The 19317-nt window shown below is 43.9% G+C and overlaps 1 protein-coding gene across 1 annotated transcript in view; it reads left to right on the top strand.

Annotated features, from left to right (window-relative positions):
* DOCK5 (dedicator of cytokinesis 5) overlaps positions 1–19317 on the top strand; it is a 63661-nt gene that overhangs the window by 30136 nt on the left and 14208 nt on the right. The window contains exons 10-30 of the mRNA XM_069944328.1: positions 2927–3056; positions 3594–3666; positions 3742–3884; positions 4928–5053; positions 5145–5269; positions 5364–5462; positions 7816–7888; positions 8195–8298; positions 8795–8963; positions 9068–9165; positions 10049–10138; positions 10312–10412; positions 11421–11555; positions 11831–11942; positions 12050–12120; positions 13004–13110; positions 13200–13336; positions 14117–14212; positions 14335–14433; positions 14532–14626; positions 16071–16149. Of these exons, the coding sequence (XP_069800429.1) occupies positions 2927–3056; positions 3594–3666; positions 3742–3884; positions 4928–5053; positions 5145–5269; positions 5364–5462; positions 7816–7888; positions 8195–8298; positions 8795–8963; positions 9068–9165; positions 10049–10138; positions 10312–10412; positions 11421–11555; positions 11831–11942; positions 12050–12120; positions 13004–13110; positions 13200–13336; positions 14117–14212; positions 14335–14433; positions 14532–14626; positions 16071–16149 (2262 nt within the window). The remainder of the gene's footprint in view (positions 1–2926; positions 3057–3593; positions 3667–3741; positions 3885–4927; positions 5054–5144; positions 5270–5363; positions 5463–7815; positions 7889–8194; positions 8299–8794; positions 8964–9067; positions 9166–10048; positions 10139–10311; positions 10413–11420; positions 11556–11830; positions 11943–12049; positions 12121–13003; positions 13111–13199; positions 13337–14116; positions 14213–14334; positions 14434–14531; positions 14627–16070; positions 16150–19317) is intronic.

Genomic DNA, 19317 nt, shown 5'->3' on the forward strand with positions numbered 1-19317 from the left:
CTTCTATCTGCAATGTCACGTACCTGGCTCTTCCATCTGCTACGTCATGTACCCGACTCTTCCATCTGCTACGTCATGTACCCGACTCTTCCATCTGCATCGTCACATACTCGGCTGAGCAATTGCCAATCAGCCAATCAGTGGCCAGTACAGGACAATGCCACAGTCACTGACTGAGAGGACACCTGCTTAGCCAGGCATCGACATTGCAGCTGGAAGAGCTGGGTACCTGGTTTCCAGATGAATGTGACAACTGGCAATGAGACCCGGGAGCGGCAATAAGAAGACAAGAGGACTGGTAACTTTACTTTATTTATTATTTTCCCGCACCCCACGCCAGCCTTGCTTTTTTGGATTTCATGGCACTTCTGTCAATAATTGCAGTTAAAAACAACAAGAAAATAAATACAGATACCAGAATTGTAAAGTGCTGTGGAATATGGTGGCGCTCTATTAATAAAATTAACAATTGCAATATGCCAGAGACATCTAGTAGCGGTTTCTCTTCATGGGAAAGGAAGGGTCAGGTTTGTTGTAAGGGTACCTATCATTTCGCTTGTGCAGCAGCATACCCTTTCAAAACCCTGGCAGGTTTGTAGTCTGCTCCTAAAGTGACTGGTGTTTAGAACTGCTAGAAGTGCTGTACACTAGCATTGTGAGTTGGAGGCCCCTATACAGATTAGCAGGTCCAACTGTAATATATCTTATTTGTATGGTCATCCTGCTTCTGTCTATTCTATTTTACATCAAATCGCTTCATTTTCACACTCATTGTCTGGTGGTCTTCTCATCTAGATTTGCTCTAAAATGCTCTTTGCTTTATTGGTTAAAGAGGGTTTTCAGACTTTTTAATTTTGATGAGCTATCAGCTAACTTAACCCTTAGAGGACCGGGCCAATTTCAATCTTTGCGTTTTCGTTTTTTCCTCCTTGTGCTTAAAAGGCCATAGCAGTTGCATCTTTTCACCTAGAAACCCACATGAGCCCTTATTTTTTGCGCCACTAATTGTACTTTGCAATGACAGGCTACATTTTTTTCATAAAGTACACTGCAAAAGCAGGAAAAAATTTAATGTTTGGAGAAATTGAAAAAAAACACAATTTTTTTTATTTGGAGGGTTTTTGTTTTTACACCATTCGCCCTGGGGTAAAACTGACTTGTTAAATATGTTTCTCAAGTCGTTACGATTACAACGATATATAACATGTATAACTTTTATAATATAAGTTGTCTAGTAAAAAAATTCAAACCATTGTTAACAAATATATGTTTCTTAAAATCGCTCCATTCCCAGGCTTATAGCGCTTTTATCCTTTGGTCTATGGGGCTGTGTCAGATGTCTTTTTTGCGCCATGATGTGTTCTTTCTGTCGGTACCTTAATTGCGGATTTGATGAGACCAAAAATGCGCAATTTTGCACTTTGGGATTTTTTTGCGCTTACGCTGTTTACCGTGCGAGATCAGGAATGTGATCAATTAATATTTTGGCCGATTACACACGCGGTGATAGCAAACATGTTTGTTTATTTTTTATTTATAACATGGGAAAAGGGGGGTGATTCAAACTTTTATTAGGGGAGGGGATTATTTATTAATAAAAACACTTTTTTAGTTTTTTTTTTTTTTACACTTATACTAGAAGACCCCCTGGGGGGATAGTTATACTGCATAGATCAATGAGATCGGCACTCAATTGCTTTCGGCTGCTGCAGCCGAAAACAACCGAGTGCCGAGCCGGGATCAGCACCATTACGGCGCAGACCCCGGCCGGGTAAGGACAAGGGGATCGCCCCTCTGCGATCGCGACGGACCATGACCGCTAATAGCCACGGTCCCGGGCTACAAGCTGCACCCGGGACCGCGGCGGGTCAGAGCGGAGCTGGTGGCCCCGCTCTGAACACGCCTAGGCGGCCCAGGATGTACGGCAATGCCCAGGGTCGTCTAGGGGTTAAAGTGTCACTGTCATATTTTTTTTTTGCAGAAATCAATAGTCCAGGCAATTTTAAGAAACTTTGTAGTTGGGTTTATTAGGCAAATATGCCATTATCTGCATTCAAAAATACTTTTCCCAGGCCCCCCCCCTCCCTCCTCTCGCTCATTCACTGCCCATTATCAGGAAATCTCTACTTTTTTTTAGAGGGGAGGGGGGAGGAAAGAGATTAGTCACCAGCAGAGAGCAGAGAACAAAGGATTACACAGTGGGATCTGTGTGAAAGCAGGTGTTCAGAGGTCAGAGAGGTCAGTGCTAACTTCAGAAAAGATAGCCCCGTGATGTAGCTGTAAATTAACTCTTTATTGTCCTGTTTTGGTGCCTCATCTCCCTAAACCCCTCCCCTCTCAATAGACAACCATATAGACAACCAAACAAAACTGCTTTTTCATGATAAAAATGCATTTTTCGGCTAATAAACCCAATTACAAAGTTTCCTAAAACCGCCTGTACCTGGCTGCACCTGTACGAGCGATGCTGCATCTTCCTACAGGGCACAGTGCCAAACTTTTGCTAGTGGCTGCATCTAATATTACAGCTCATCTTGTTCACTTTAATGAAATGAGTTGTAATACCAGGTGCAGCCACTATCCAGTTTATGATGTGTTCCATGCGCTTGCATGATCAGATTGTTCAGGGTGCCAGGAAACTCACAGATCAGATATTAATGACCTGTCCTAATTTCTCTGATTATGTACTGTTCTGTACATATCTTGAATAAATGGGATAAAACATAATCTTACTGTCTTTTACTTATAACCCATGAACCGTACAGTCTGAGATATTGCGTCCTTTCTCTTTCTACTTTATTATCCGGCATTTACCTGCACAATCTTCCTTGATGTCTACTAGTTTCTTCCTTTTCTGCCTTCCTTGTTGATCTTGAACCACGTCTATTTTGTTTTTCATTCTAGTTTTGACCTCTCTCCTCTTCAGGACCTTAGCAGTCTGGATTTGATACGTCCACGGATCAGCCTTGTATGTCAGATAGTACGAGTTGGACACATGGAAATGAAGGATGGGAAGAAACATACGTTTGGCTTGAGAAGGCCCTTTGGAGTCGCAGGTAAATTCAACAATATATCTCTAAAGTCAATTATGTCATCTCTGTATCATGCACAGAGCCAAGGAGGTGATGCTGAGCTGCAGTATGCATGCCCCCACCCTCCCCCACTTTTCTTTGCCTTGACTGATTGATGTACAGGGCTTAGTGCTGGAAACTGAGCCCTGGACACTACTCAAGCAGGAGAGGGAGGGGTGGTGGAGGGGTTAGGAAGCATGCATACTGCAGCTCAGCAACACCTCCTTGGCTTTGTGCATGATCTAGACCTGACCATTTAGTGAGGATATGTACAAGGGCATAACTGGCAAAAAAAGCAGCTAAAGGGGGCTCACATTTACTCAGTAAAACAGTTCATGATCATTGTGCATGACTGAAGGTGCGGTGGAAAATTTAGGAGTCAATGAAAAGGCTGCGTATATGTGAAAACCAAGCCTTGAAGTCTGTTATGGAAGTAGTTGTGGTATAATGCGGCTGTATGGTTTCTCACTGCGTCCTGGCTCTATGTTTTACATTACCCGTCTACCTCCCTGTATTTTACAGTAATGGATATCTCAGACGTGACCCATGGAAAAGTTGACGATGAGGAGAAGCAACATTTTATCCCCTTTCACCCGTAAGTTACTTTCACCTACAGCTATTTGTATAATATTAGAAAGCTTGTTTATAACCAAGTTTACTGTATCCACAGAATGGCCAAGGAGAACTATATCAGCCAGCGGCAGCTCATCATGTCTCCTCTGAGCACCTCCCGGGCATTGGCGGAGAATGAACCACTGACTGCCATCTACAACAAGGTGATCGCAGCCAAGGAAACCAACCACAAGGGGCAGGGTATGGACTCCTTACTTCCAGGTTGTTGTGAACCAATGGAAAAGCAGTACAACGTTTCTGAAAGACCACTTCTTTATCCATTTATATCATGTGTATCTGTGTGTACAACCAGACATAGGGTGGCTTATGCATGGTCTGACAATAACAATAACAATACTAACTTTAGATTATAACTTGTCATCCATTTATAGCATAGGTAATAAGTATGTGGTTGATGGGGGTCCAACCGCTGGGACCACCACTCATCTCAAAAATGGGATTCTGTTACCCCCGACTGAAAAGCTTAACTGCATGTATGCTTGAGTGTTACTCCATTCATTTACTATGGGTCTGCCAGATATTGCTAAGTACTCTTCTCAGATAGCCTCCGCAGCCCTATAGTAAGTGCATGGAGCATTGGCTGGGCAATTAAGGGATCTCCGTTCTCATTTTTGGTGGGAGTCCTGTCTTCGGGATCCCAATTATTGAGACACATATCGCCTATCTTGTGCACATTTCTCCTTCCTTAAAGGGAGACAACTAGGTTGCCACCATATGTTCTAATGCTACTATTCAACATGGAGACCTAGCAATGTGAGCTCTGGAGTGTACAATAAAAGATGTCTTCTCCTGTTTCTTCCTGGGATTGTATTGTCAACTTGTGTTGAGCAGACTTAAAGAACTTCTCCGAACCTGAACTCTCGGCATTTCATTGCCAGCATTTGAAGAAGTTGGATGCCGCCCTAGTGCTGCCAGGAAAATGTGGACACAGCCATAGGCTGTATACAAGGTTTCCACAACTCTCTAGGGCTGCATCTAACTTCCCCAGATATCGGCAATCAAATGCCAAGAGTTCAGGTCCGGAGAAGTTGCAGAACCCGGACTGATCCCTCAAGTCTGCTCACCGCTATTGTCAACCCAGTATCCAGTATTCCAGTAGAGGCATAAGGACTTTTGAACCATAGAGACAAGTTGAATTAAGGATGTACTGTGTAGTTCATGTTAGAAATAAAGAGAAACAAGGATTTTCCATTGACATGTTCTTATTCCCTTGGTCTTCTTAGGACTCTGGATTTCTCTTAAGCTTCTTCCTGGAGACTTGAATCAAGTACAGAAGGAATATTCTCATCTGGTGGACAGATCTACTGCAGTTGCTCGAAAGATGGGTTTCCCAGAGATCATCCTGCCAGGTATGTATTGGTATGTTTTACTTTACAGAATAATTTATTGTTATGCTGGTTTGTAGATAGGTGACACTTTTTTTCTTCTCTGATCTTACAGGAGATGTTAGAAATGACATTTATATTACTCTAATCCAGGGGGAGTTTGACAAGGGCAAAAAGAAAACACCAAAAAACGTGGAAGTCATGGTATCTGTCCATGACCAGGATGGTAATTTATTAGAGGTACAGTTTGGACATAAAATATTCAGGATAGTGGTTTGCTCTTTGTGTAGTAAGATTACCCGTGTTGTATAATCTGTACTTGTGTTCTTTTTAGAAAGCTATAATTCCTGGAGCTGGACAGGAAGGACTACCGGAGTATAAATCTGTTGTGTATTATCAAGTCAAGCAGCCAAGCTGGTATGAGACGGTCAAGGTTAGTCATCTGTTGTATGAAAGAACTTTTAACTATACTTATTGAGGCTATGTTCACACTACGTACATTTCAGGCAGTATTTGGTCCTCATGTCAGGTCCTCATAGCAACCAAAACCAGGAGTGGATTGAAAACACAGAAAGGCTCTGTTCACACAATGTTGAAATTGAGTGGATGGCCGTCATATAACGGTAAATAACGACCATTATTTCAATATAACGGCCGTTGTTTTAAAATAACAGCAAATATTTGCCATTAAATGACGGCCATCCACTCAATTACAACATTATGTGAACAGAGCCTTTCTGTGTTTTCAATCCACTCCTGGTTTTGGTTGCTATACAGCCTCAAAAATACAGCCTCAAATATACGTAGTGTGAACCCAGCCTGAAGGGGTTTTCCAGCCAGGACCTGTTTTTTTCACAATGCCCGGAGAGGGGATGAATAAAAACAATAACGTCCACTTAACTCCCCAGCTCCATTGCTGGTGTCCGCATTCTGCCACCCCAGTCCCCTGGTCGCCCAGCGATTCCTGGCCTGATATAGGACTTGAGATGTGATGTGGGTAGGTCCTTTCCATAATTCAGCGGCTGTAGTGGTGTCCCACCTCAGCTTAATGGCTCAGTGGCCTGGGACCTCACACCTCAAGTCCAATCTTAGACTAGGAAACGGTGGGTGACCAAGTGACCGGGATGGCGGAATATGGGTGCCAGCGATGGAGCATGAGTGTGAGGGAGGTAAGTGGACGTTGTCGTCATCCACCCCTGGACTGGACTGAATACCCCTATAAACCTGTATGATAAATTGACAATCGGGCAGTACCATAGCTTCTGTCAATTTAGTGTGTTTCTACTCAACGTGTCCATACATTTTAGACTGTCTAAAGTGTATGGGCCTCCTGATTCTCCCTTGACAGATGATGATAGGGAGAGAAGGATGGAAGGATGAGGTCAGGAGAGTTATCAATAATGTATGGGTCACCTCAAAGAGGTTGTCCAGTGTTAATGGCTAATTTATCATGCTGCCGTGGCTACAGGGAACATAACAGAGGTGTATACTTACCCCCCGCTCCGCTGCCAGTTCCCAGGCTGCCCGGGTCTGCTACTGTCCTCTTCTGCTGACGTGCTGTGCGGACAGGAGATGACTGCTTAGCATATTATCTATGTCAGGGTGTCAGAGATACTGAGGACCATTTGGGTGAATAAAAAAAAACCTCCATAATTTACATTCTGTATCACAGGGATGGGGAAGCTTCAACCCTTCAGCTGTTCCAAAGCTACAATTCACATTATTTCTGGACAACCAAGGCTCTGGCTGTCCAGGCATGATGGGAATTGTAGTTTTGCAACAGCTGGAGGGCCGCAGCTTCCCTTCCCCTGCTTTACCAGAAGTACAAAAAGCACAACGGCAAAGCCTTGTAGAGAAAGACGAGGCATCATGACTCCTGGCTGAAGGTCCACCTCGTCTTCTTCCTCCTCCCTAGTTAATGCAGTAATGTCTGGTCACCGGCCCACTGCTCCAGCCCATCCTTGACAATGACATTTATGTCTTATTTCCAGCATGCCCTGCTCCTTTACTTATGGGAGCGGCGGCTCTAGTTATGTCAGCCACTTCAAGGAGAGCCAGAAGCTACTATGCCAGCAGATTCCTGTCCTTCTAGACTGCTGGCCAAGAATTTTATTGCAGAAGCAAGGTTGACGTTTATTGGCTTCTACAGCTGCACCACTCTTTTCTTGTATACAGTCATATGCCATATATAAAGAACTATGAGATTATTTAACCCCTTAAGGGTCAGTCAAGACTATTTTTTCCCCTCTATTATTCTGGCATGGTTGGATGGGCATCTGCATAGGGGACCTGTAGGCAATAAAGTTTACAGGTCCCCTTAGAAGAAACATTATTGCACAATCTTTTATTGTACTGATGATTTGTGGATCACAAGCATTGGTGGTCTGGCATATTGGGAGTCATTTCATATAACTCTTATGCTACAGTACCCAGTTATTGAGGGGGTCCCATTACCAGCAGACCTGGTTTGTATATACATTTGATTGGTTGCCATGTAATGCTACATTAAACATGCAGTGGTGTATGGCTAGATGTTGCTGGCAAGTAACTGTTGGGGGTTGGAGAAACTGGACTCGACAACTTCCATTAAAATAGGGTTGTCTTCATTAGCCGACCCCTTAAGAAAATTAGAGGGATTGTTCACTATTCTATGGGTTCAATTTACCTTAAAAATTAAAAGATGAGGCATACTCACCTGCCCGATGCTGTTCTGCTGCACCGTTCTCCACTGAGAAGCACTTTCTGGTGATGTCAATCGAATCCTTTCTTTCATTGTGTCTATGCAGGTTTCTATACCCATTGAAGATGTCAGTCACTGCCATCTACGCTTCAATTTCCGGCACCGCTCCTCGCAGGAATGTAAGTCTTAGTATAAGTATATTACATCATGTGTATCAGTATAAGTATATTACATCATGTGTATCAGTATAAGTATATTACATCATGTGTATCAGAAGTTGCAATTAATAGGATGTAATGATGGATTTTGATGTAACATTTGCATCCCTACACTTAGCTTAAAGCATTTTTCAGAAGACTGCAATGCATAGTGTGGATTGCTTCCAGTTCTATCTAACATGAATTCTAAACCATTCTGATGTTTTTTGAATTTGTCTGTGATGCCAAGCAGTAGAAACCATGTTGATTCTCTTCACTCTATACCAGCTCGGGACAAGTCGGAGAAGGTGTTTGGAGTGGCTTTTGTCAGGCTGATGAACCAAGATGGAACAACGTTGAGGGATGGAATACATGACCTGATCATTTATAAGGTAAGAATAATACTTGTGGGCAGGGATGTAACTAGGATTCATGGGGCGCCATAGTACACAGTATGGGCCCCATGAATCCTAGTGTCTAGGGGGTAGTGTATGTGAGAGACCTATGCTCAGAGGCTCTCATAGCACAGCACCACCACAGCACCACCACAGCCTTGCCACGAGCGGAGCTCATGGATCACCCCTTCCCTTGGGATTACCCTTGCAAGCTCCCCACCCACCGGATTGCGCTCAGAGCGGCAATCACCCTATCCCCCCTAACCTACAGCACCAACCATCAGTGAATTAATGGCTAGGCTAAATGATATCATCAGGTTAGAAAAAGGAATCTATAATTTATCTAAAAAAAAAAAAAAAAAAAAGTTGAAAAGAATGTCAAGGTCCATCTAGTATACCCATAGCTTTCAAGGACTTAGGTGGCCATTTTTCACTGATATTGTTGTGCACAGTGGATTTAATGTATAACCTCCCATATCTCTCTTTTCTATAGGGTGATAGCAAAAAGTCAGATGATGCCAAGATGTATTTATCACTGCCTGCCACTAAGGAGGAGGAGGAAGAAGTCCGTTCTCCTAGAGGACATGCACCTAACCTGACTCCTGCAAAAGACAGCTTCCAGATTAGCACCTTGATCTGCTCCACCAAGCTGACGCAGAATGGTAAGAGACACAATGTGATGTTACATTAGACGTTGCAAGTTAAGGAAGACTTTTATATAGCCAGGAACATGGCTGACCACATATCACTTGCCATTTTCCACCAGTGGACTTACTTGGTCTCCTAAACTGGCGGTCTAACCCTAGACCGATATCTCAAGCACTCCGCAATCTGATGGAAGTAGATGGAAGTGAAATCATGAAGGTAAGTCTTAGAAAGGTTACTGTTTTCTTTTATGGATATTTTTTTTATTCTGGTATCCTTTGATCCTTTGACTTTTACTATTAACTTTAAGAATGCCATTACTTTTCTGAGTGGTAGGTAAGGTTTGTCTGTTTGCCGATACAACAAAAGTGTGCAATAGGGTTGATGTTCCTGCAGGTTGCTGCAGTAATGATTCAGCTTTACTAGACTTGGTCGAAACAATAGATACTGTAGTTCAGTGTTTCTAATTGTAAAATAATGTACTTGGTGAGAAGGAATCCTCTATCCAAGTATCAAATCAGCATTACTGTGTTAGCAAAGACTTCAGAAGAGAAGGATTTAGGGGTAGTGATTTCTGATGCCTCAGAATGAGTCACCAGTGCAGCCAAGCGGTGGGGAAAGCAAATCGTATGCTGGGCTGTATAGCTAGAGGTATAACCAGTAGGAGGAGGGAGATTGTTATCCCGCTGTATAGAGCTCTAGTGACATCACATCTGGAATACTGTGTCCAGTTCTGGAGACCTGAATGAAGAAGGGGATACTAGAATGAAGTCTTCTAGTGTATGTACCCCTTTTCGACTACTTCATCTTGGCTTTAATAAAAGAACGATTCTCATACTGACCACCATTTTTCTTTACATGAAAGACAGCTGGGACAACCAGTTATTGACTAATTTCTGCATGAATGTGGAGTCTAAGTTTATCCCACAGTTTGTGCTCCATATTCTCTATATAGAAGTGGAGGAGTTGGAGATAGGATCTTAGACAGCTTGCAGATAATTCTCAGGTTTTCTCTTGAATGCGTCACTTGTCTTGAGTGTAGATGATTCCAGCGCCTGACTCCTCTGCTTCCTGTTCTCAGTCTCTTCTTTGGTCACTTTAGTTCCTGCAGGACACACTGGACGCTCTGTTCAACATAATGATGGAGGGACAAGACAAGGATAGCTGTGACGTGCTGGTGTTTGATGCCCTGGTGAGAACAGGATGGAAACAATGACCAGACATCTTCTGCCTCTCTTACTTGTTCCCTTGTTCCCCCTTTGCGTTTTTCTATATCCTGTTTCCAATCCCTGATCCTTAGACATTCCTTCATTCTCTGACATCATCACTCCTGTCTTGTTTTTTTTTTTTTTCTTGTTCTTCCAGGTTTTTATTATTTCACTGATCGCAGATATTAGGTTTCAGCACTTTAATCCGGTCCTGGAGACGTACATCACCAAGCATTTTAGTACAACGTTGGCCTATGAGTAAGTAAGCAATCTGGTAAGATGTGCGCCGTTCTGGTGGGTTTTCTATCGTGGTCACCCTGGTGGCCTCCTGCACTCGTACTAGTGTAGCCTCATAGCCAAGAGTAGAGATGAGTGAACTTGTAAACGTTCGGTTTTGCAAGGGGTTAGTGCTGAACCAAACTTTAACAAGCCGCTCATTATACTTGCATGTCTGTGCTCCTTCTTCTCTGGTCCTGTCCCGTTGTCTTCTCTGGTGAAGGCCCGCTCAGCCAATCATAGGCTGACTGATGTGATTGGCTGAGTGGACTGTCACTCTGGAGACAAAAGTTACTGTCTGCTCAACCAATCACAGGCCGCTGAGCTGTCCTGTCCCAGTCAGCCTGTGATTGGCTGATTGGGCTTTCACCAGAGAAGATTATTGGAGGGACACTGAGGGAGTGCGCGGATAGCAGAGAACAACTTTTTTTTTTTTTAAACGTGCAGCCACCCTCCCTGAACCTGTCCAAACTTTGCAAAAGGTTTGGTTTCGTAGTGAATCAAACTTTTTGCAAAGTTCGGAACAAATCTGTGTTCGGGAGGCTCGGTGTATATGTGTGTGTGTGTGTATATATAGATATATATACAAGAAGAGGTTGCTAGACGGCACTGTGTAGGCTCAAAGGCTCAGGTGGGTGCACGAACTCAGGTAGCCACCAAATTTACAAGTAGTCGAACGAGGCGGCACTCCAATATGTAGTGAAGAAAAAAGTGATTTTATTCACCCATCAATGTGCAACCTTTCGATCTCTCATTGAGCTCTTTTTCAAGCAGCTCTTTTTCAAGCAGCTCTTTTTCAAGCAGGCTGCTTAAAAAAGAGCTCAATGAGAGATCTAAAGGTTGCACATTTATGGGTGAATAAAATCACTTTTTTCTTCACTATATATTGGAGTGCTGCCTCATTCGACTACTTATAGATATATAAATAAATAAATATATATATATATATTTATTTACTAATATTTTGTGTATTCCTTTTATTGTGCATAGGAAGTTAATCAAGGTGTTGACCTGGTATGTGAGAAGCGCTGATGATCCAAGTTATAGGGAGATGCTCTTCTCATCCCTTAAAGCCATAAAGTACTTGTTCCGGTTCATTGTCCAGTCCAGAGACCTGTACCTAAGGTTAGTGTCTTAATCTATTAGCAGCTGTTGTGTAGTGTGTAACTGCTGGTAGTCAACTATATGGGAAGAGGGGGGTGTGGAACTTGCTACAGCGAAAAATGATGATGATGTCATAACCCTATAGGAAAGCATTGTAGACGTTACACTTGAAAAACTTGAGAAGCAATGCATGAGAATTAGACAATGCACACAATGCAATGGGTCACTGCTTACAGTAGAGAAATGTATCTTAGTAAGGCAATGAATATATGATTCTTAATATGCTGACCCGTCAGGTTTTACGGTCAGGGAGAAGGAAAAGACCAGTTCAATGACTCCATACGACAGCTGTTTCTGGCCTTCAATGAACTGATGGACCGACCATTGCAGGAAGCAGTGAAGATTAAGGTGTGTGAGCGGCCTAGGTAGGCCATTTCTTCTTTACCCAGCTGTATACCAGCTTCCTGGCAGACAATATGGTCTGTATATAAACCTATTGTTGTGTTCTTCTACAGGCTGCTGCATTGAAGTATCTTCCAGGAATTATAAATCACTTGAAAACAGTCTTTGATCCAGTGGAGCTGAGGTAAATGATGAGAGAGAATGTGGGTGGAATGTTCGGCCATCGCACGGACAAATCATGTTGGCCAGACGTTTTCATCTCCTTAATACTTTACAGATTATTAGTTCTATGGACTATGGTCTAATCAATCACAGGTAGCCATACTTATGTCTTCATATACATCGGACAAACACTTACTCCACCAACAGCTACGATTCTCCTATATATGTAAAGGCATTGACCTTAAGCATGCTTTACCCCCATGCTTTTCCCACTGATATCAATTGTTCGGGAGGGAAAGTCGAGAGGCTACCATGCACATTATACAGTTTTCCAGTCGGGTTTCACTGGCTTTTCTCTAATTTGTATGGAGGTCTTTAAACCCATGATATACTGAATTTAAAGTGATTTGTTACTTTCCTTAATGGGGCTTTCAGATTAAAATTTACATGTCCCTATCCACAGGATAGGGACAAGTAATAAATCGCAGTTGGTCTGACCTTCGTGCCCCCCAGTGATCTTTAATCGGCCCCCGGCTTCTTCGTTTTGAATAAAGCTGCAGGTCGGCACGTGACTCGCAGCTCTAGTCATTCTCTATGGAGCCACTGAGTGCTGCACTGCACCTTTAAGGAAACCCCTTTAAGGAAAGCAACAATCACTTTAAATTAAGTATACCATGGGTGTAAAGACCTCCATACAAATTAGAGAAAAGCCATTGAAACCCGACTGGCCAACTGTATAATGTGCATGGGGGTCGGACCCCCCACAATTTCTTACTGTGGCAGATGCATTTTAAAGGGGGTTGTCTATGATGGGTTAAGGTTTTCCCATGCCAATCAGTTTGATATGTTTGGCCAAGTGACTACAGTGGTGAATCAGATTTCAAGACCTCCTTCTTACTTCACAGCATCCTCTTTGCCAAGTTCTTACAGAGCGTTCCTCCAGACCAACTCGTCCATCAGACACTGACCTGCATGTGCAAAGTGGTGGAAAGTGACCTCTTTCTGCAACCAGGTGAATAATAATATAATAATGTGTGTATACATATATGCTATTTAATTATTTAAAACTTAAATATAAAATATATATATATATATTTGCAGAATGTAGAGATGCCCTTTTACCTCATTTCATTGACCAGCTGAGCGGACAACTGGATGACAATTATAACAAACCAGACTATGAGGCCAGCGGACAGCTCCTCAGCAATATACTAGAGGTTCTCCAGAACAAGGAGGCGGTGAGTACCAGTAACGGTGATGGAAGTATGATAAGAATTAGGGTTGTCGGGTACATTCCTAGAAGGGAGCAGGACTGAAAGTGTTGGGATTAGACATGACATGTCCCCATGGTCTTTACCTGCTTGGCTTATTTACAGACAGGGCAAAAAAATTATTTGAAGGTTTGTGTGTTGTGTCCACATGGTATAGTCATCGGACATGACTGCAATCAACTTATATTGTTAAGAGAATTGACATTGGTATTGATGGTCAAGTCTATTCTTATTCCCAATCGCATATTAACTGAGTTTTAACCGCTACTGGCTATCCTGGAACAACATTAATGTTAACATTAAGATTGTTAAATCAATAAGCTGGCCCCAGCACAGGGATGCCGGTGGCGCGGTCCTTTTTTTTGAACCACGGCCCGATTCCTGTTCAAGGTTCCAGTCTATTCCCAGGCACTGGGTAGGTCAGAATGTCACACTTGGGGCAGGTGGGCTCGCCTCCAGTGCTTCAGGCAAGGCCAGTGCTCGGGAATAGACCGGGGCCATGTGTGGGAACCGGGACGCAGTTCAAAAGAAGGAGCCCGCCGCTGGCATCCCCACACTAGTGTCAGTATATTGATGTAACAAAAGCGATGTACCTGATTCAAATAAGCACTATATTCAGCCGACCCATAGACTTTGAAAGGAGCGCATGCTTGGCCATTTCTCCATTCACAAAGGGACACCTAAGCAATAAGTTGTGTTATTTAGGTTATTATTCTAGATGATAAGTGGTATCTTCTGTTTGTACAGTGTGACTCTACGCAGCATATCCAGCTCATCATGGAGCGTCTGCTACGAAGAGTGAACCGAACAGTTATTGGGATGAGTCGCCAGTCACCACATATAGTAAGTATTCAATGAGGAACTAGGGAAGAGTCCATCTGCTTTGAGTGTTGATAGGATAGTCCAGGGCTGTGGTGTAGGGGTCATAATGTGGATGAGTTTTGAGGAAAGTGTTTCTTGTTTAGGGCCGTTTTGTAGCCTGTATGACAGCCGTTCTCCGACAGATGGAAGATTATCACTACGATCACTACATCAGCACTTTCAAGACTCGACAAGACATCATTGTAAGCCTTGCTCCTTTTGTGATACTATCCATTAAAACGTCCATTTCTCATGGTCTCGTCTCAGACAACTTTCCATCATTTCTACCCACCTTGTGTAGGATTTCCTGATGGAAACATTTATCATGTTCAAGGATCTGATTGGAAAACGAGTGTTCCCACGAGACTGGATGCTGATGACTATGACACAGAACAAGTGGGTGTCTTCTTCTTCCTATATGTTCTCTTTTTTTCTCTTCCTAGTGTACATCTGAAAAAAAAGCACGTTTGTTTTAGTCAATCCAAGTTTCTAATCTAAATAATGAATGCTATATCCTATATGTTAGCTTTATACACTTGTATGTTGCACAATCCATAGGTTTTACTAAAGGTTGGTGTAGAAGGAGACTTGAAGTGTCACTGTCCTTAAAAATATGATATGTCATATATATAATATGTCATATTACACGGGCCAGTGGTGAGGAGCAAGCGAGTGCCGACCTGTCAGGTCAGTGCTGGTGTGCTCCTTGTTCCCTGCTGGCGCTATTACATGCACCAACAACAAGCGGGTAAGAGTGGGGGGGCTCAGGAAACTGCGGGGGGCTGCCTGGGCGATCTTTAGACCAACCGAGGAGCCCATTAGAGATAACAGTGGTCTGCTATTGCACAGCTGTTGTTATCTTTCAAAATTTTTCCAACATGTTTAAAGACAAGGATCCGCCGACATTGTGCATGTCGTCTGATCGTTGCCTTTTAACAGTAGCTATTACACCAAGCGATTATCGCCCGTAAAGGCCAATAAATGTCCAAATACTGCTGATAATGGCTTTGTGTAATAGGGCCTATAGAAACATCATCAGCTTTGATTTGGCAGTGGTCTGGGTGCTTAGAAGAAATGGAAAAGGTTTTGGCTAGGCAATTCTCTTCTTGTCTTTCTCCTTGATGCAAGAGACAGCTCCATATAGACAGCTACTGTATGTCTATAGATTCTGTCTTTTGCAGCAAGTAGAGAGACTGTGGGAGAAAGAGAGAGAGTTTCAGCAACCAGACCACAACCAATCAAAACATTAAATTTTTTTTTTTTTTTTAATGACCATGACAAAATTACTGCAGCCCTTTACTTTCTCCCTGCAGACATCAGCAGCAGGAAGAACAGATAGATGCGGATAACCTAAACAATTAAATATAAAGCAATTACTGACGAGCTGTATTTATGTCGCTAGAGCAAGGACAGGGAACCTGCATCTCTCCCGCTGTTGAAAAGTTACAGTTCACATAATGGGAATTGTAGTTTTGCAATAGGTGGAAGGCTCCAACGTCCCCATCTCAGCTGTATAGGAACTTACTAACTATCAAAGTCCTGTGATTACAGCAGCCTTGGCACCGATTCAAGTGGTGAGAAGGAGTATGGAGAGGGGAAGGTGAGGTTGTGGCAAGTGCAATGGGAGCTCACAGATTTGGTGACAATGACTGGAATATAGCTTCACTGTCTCCATAACAGCAGACTTACTTTACATGAATTCGAAGGAAGGGGAGATATGCAGCAAAAAAAAAAAGAAGAAAGAAAATGTGTTTTTAAAGTAAAGGAGCACAAAGATTTTGTACCTGAGGATCTAAAAGAACTATGAAGTTATTAATTTCCATTTTTTTTGCACTTTTAGGGTGTTCCTACGGGCCATGAACAGGTTCTCTGTTGTCCTGAATAAGTTCTTCCTGGATCAGACCAACTTTGAGCTGCAGGTGAGAATGTCGGCTCTGTGTCTTCTGGAGCTTGAAGGTTGTCTCTGGCTGATGTGGAGTTTAGTATAAAGCGCTCTACTTACCGGTAAGGGCGGTCACACTATGGAGCAGTCTGCCAGGGAAATTGGGAAAGGTCTGTTCTTTCAATTAATGTGAAAGCATTTTTATGCCGCTTTTACAAAAATGCCATCTGCATCAAGATTGGATTCATGGCGGGTAATCACATGGATTTTATGCTGGGGCTGTCTCAGCATCAACATAATGAAATCGGCAATAAAGGAAACGCTGCCCGAGCACTTTTTACGTCTAATGTTACCTCTCACAGCAAATCTAAGGAGATAATATAGAACTGATACACACACTTTTCAATGTACTCCATAGGTATAATTCACTGGAGCTATACCTAACAGGAGAGGTGCCTATTGGATATGTGCAGTCCACAGTGGACATCCCTCATGTCTACACCACTGCTTCCTTCACATGTTCATGCACTGCTAGGAAACTATGTACAAACACAGTAGTTAAATGACAGCAAGCAGAGGTCTTGACAACCCTAAAAAATTGTAAAGCTTTGAATTATTTGTATGCTGAAAGCGAATTACCATTTTAAAGTGGTTATTCCAAGGTTAAAGGAAAACTCTGTCAAAACCTCCCAAAAAAACAGTAAGAGCAGGTGTGTTTGGGAAAACACAATAAAGAATGTATACTTGCCTGTCCCCATGCCCCCGCTACCCAAGGAAAAGTATACACTCAGCTAACTGGTGACTGCAGCAGTGTCCCCTGACTGGCTGAGCGGGCATTCCATCATTTGGGTTGTGACACTGCAGGAGCTTCAAGAGGCCGGCGGGGGTCCGTGATCGGTGATGCATCGCTGCAGGGGATAAAGGGACAGGTGAGCATTATTTTCCTACACCCCCTGTCTGCACTGTATTTTTGGAGTGTGCAAGAGTTCCCCTTTAAAAGTTACACCATATCCACAGCAGCGTACATGCTTCCCAACTACTTTGATTATACTCTGTGGGGCTAATGTACATTGCCAGTGCTGAATGCTGAAGTTTGGAAGTCCCATAGAAAGTGAATGAAAAAGTAGTTGAGTACATGCACTGCTAATCCATTCACTAGCCTCAGTTTACATGATCAGTGAGGGTCCTAGCGGTTAGAACCCCACCAATCCATTGTCTATGATCCTGTGCGTAGGAAATAACCTTTAATCTTGGGATAACACTTTTCATTCTTTCAACTGTGCCAACAGAGGTGCCTGGCAGGTGTTTTTTTTCATCTGCTTATAAAATGGTTTACTTACTTGCCTCACCTCCTCATAGAGAAAGGACTCGTTCACATCTTTGGGGTCATACTTGTTGGTGGTCACATCTACCTTCAGATAGAGAAGAGTCTAGCTTTAAACATGGTTGATAAAGAAAGTTATGTGTTGTGATTATTCACCCTCATGAGCAATGGATCAGCCTAGTGCAGGGGTGGGGAACCTTTTTCCTGTCGGGGGCCATTTGGAATTTTACAAAATAGTTCGAGGGCCGTACAAAATAACATTATAAAAAATGAAAATAAACTCCCTGTTAATGTGATCGGACGGACTTTTCCTCGGCGATGCGTTTTTACGTGGGCTGGTACTGCATTTGGTAGCATTATATTCAAGGGCACGGCATGTGGCAGCATGATATACAGGGGGCACATGTGGCAGCATGATATACAGGGGGCACAGCATGTGGCAGCATTATATACAGGGGGCACAGCATGTGGCAGCATGATATACAGGGGGCACATGTGGCAGCATGATATACAGGGGGCACATGTGGCAGCATGATATACAGGGGGCACAGCATGTGGCAGCATTATATACAGGGGGCACAGCATGTGGCAGCATGATATACAGGGGGCACATGTGGCAGCATGATATACAGGGGGCACATGTGGCAGCATTATATACAGGGGGCACAGCATGTGGCAGCATGATATACAGGGGGCACATGTGGCAGCATGATATACAGGGGGCACATGTGGCAGCATGATATACAGGGGGCACATGTGGCAGCATGATATACAGGGGGCACAGCATGTGGCAGCATTATATACAGGGGGCACAGCATGTGGCAGCATGATATACAGGGGGCACATGTGGCAGCATGATATACAGGGGGCACATGTGGCAGCATGATATACAGGGGGCACATGTGGCAGCATGATATACAGGGGGCACATGTGGCAGCATGATATACAGGGGGCACATGTGGCAGCATGATATACAGGGGGAACATGTGGCAGCATTATATACAGGGGGAACATGTGGCAGCATTATATACAGGGGGCACATGTGGCAGCATGATATACAGGGGGCACATGTGGCAGCATGATATACAGGGGGCACATGTGGCAGCATTATATACAGGGGGCACATGTGGCAGCATGATATACAGGGGGCACATGTGGCAGCATGATATACAGGGGGCACATGTGGCAGCATTATATACAGGGGGCACATGTGGCAGCATTATATACAGGGGGCACATGTGGCAGCATTATATACAGGGGGCACATGTGGCAGCATGATAAACAGGGGGCACATGTGGCAGCATGATAAACAGGGGGCACATGTGGCAGCATGATAAACAGGGGGCACAGCATGTGGCAGCATGATATAAAGGGGGCACATGAGGCAGCATTATATACAGGGGGCACATGTGGCAGCATTATAGCCAGGGGCACAGAATAATGCTGCCACATGTGTCCCCTGTATATCATGCTGTCACAGCTGTGCCTCCCGTGAACCCCCCGCACTCCCGCTCCTGATTCCCCCCGCACTCCCGCTCCTCATTCCCCCGCACTCCCGCTCCTCATTCCCCCGCACTTCCGCTCCTCATTCACCTGCTGCTGAGTCCCCCGCACTCCCGCTCCTTATTCCCCCTGCATTCCCGCACCTGTTTCCTCCTCGCTCTCCAGGGGACCTCCACCTGTCGGACACAGCATGTGGCAGATGATGGCGCGGAGGACAGTCGTTGCGCCGCAGCGGTTGGCCGCTCTGGTGAACGCAACCAATAAGTGGGAGTGACAGGGGATGCGGCCTATCGCACGGCGGCCTTGTGCCCACCCACCTCTACACCGCGCTCCCTGACTGCTAAGGAGCGCGGTAAAGAATACAGCAGGGACATTTTA

This window comes from Dendropsophus ebraccatus, chromosome 1 (assembly GCF_027789765.1).
Source record: "Dendropsophus ebraccatus isolate aDenEbr1 chromosome 1, aDenEbr1.pat, whole genome shotgun sequence".
NCBI classification, from domain to species: Eukaryota; Metazoa; Chordata; class Amphibia; order Anura; family Hylidae; genus Dendropsophus; species Dendropsophus ebraccatus.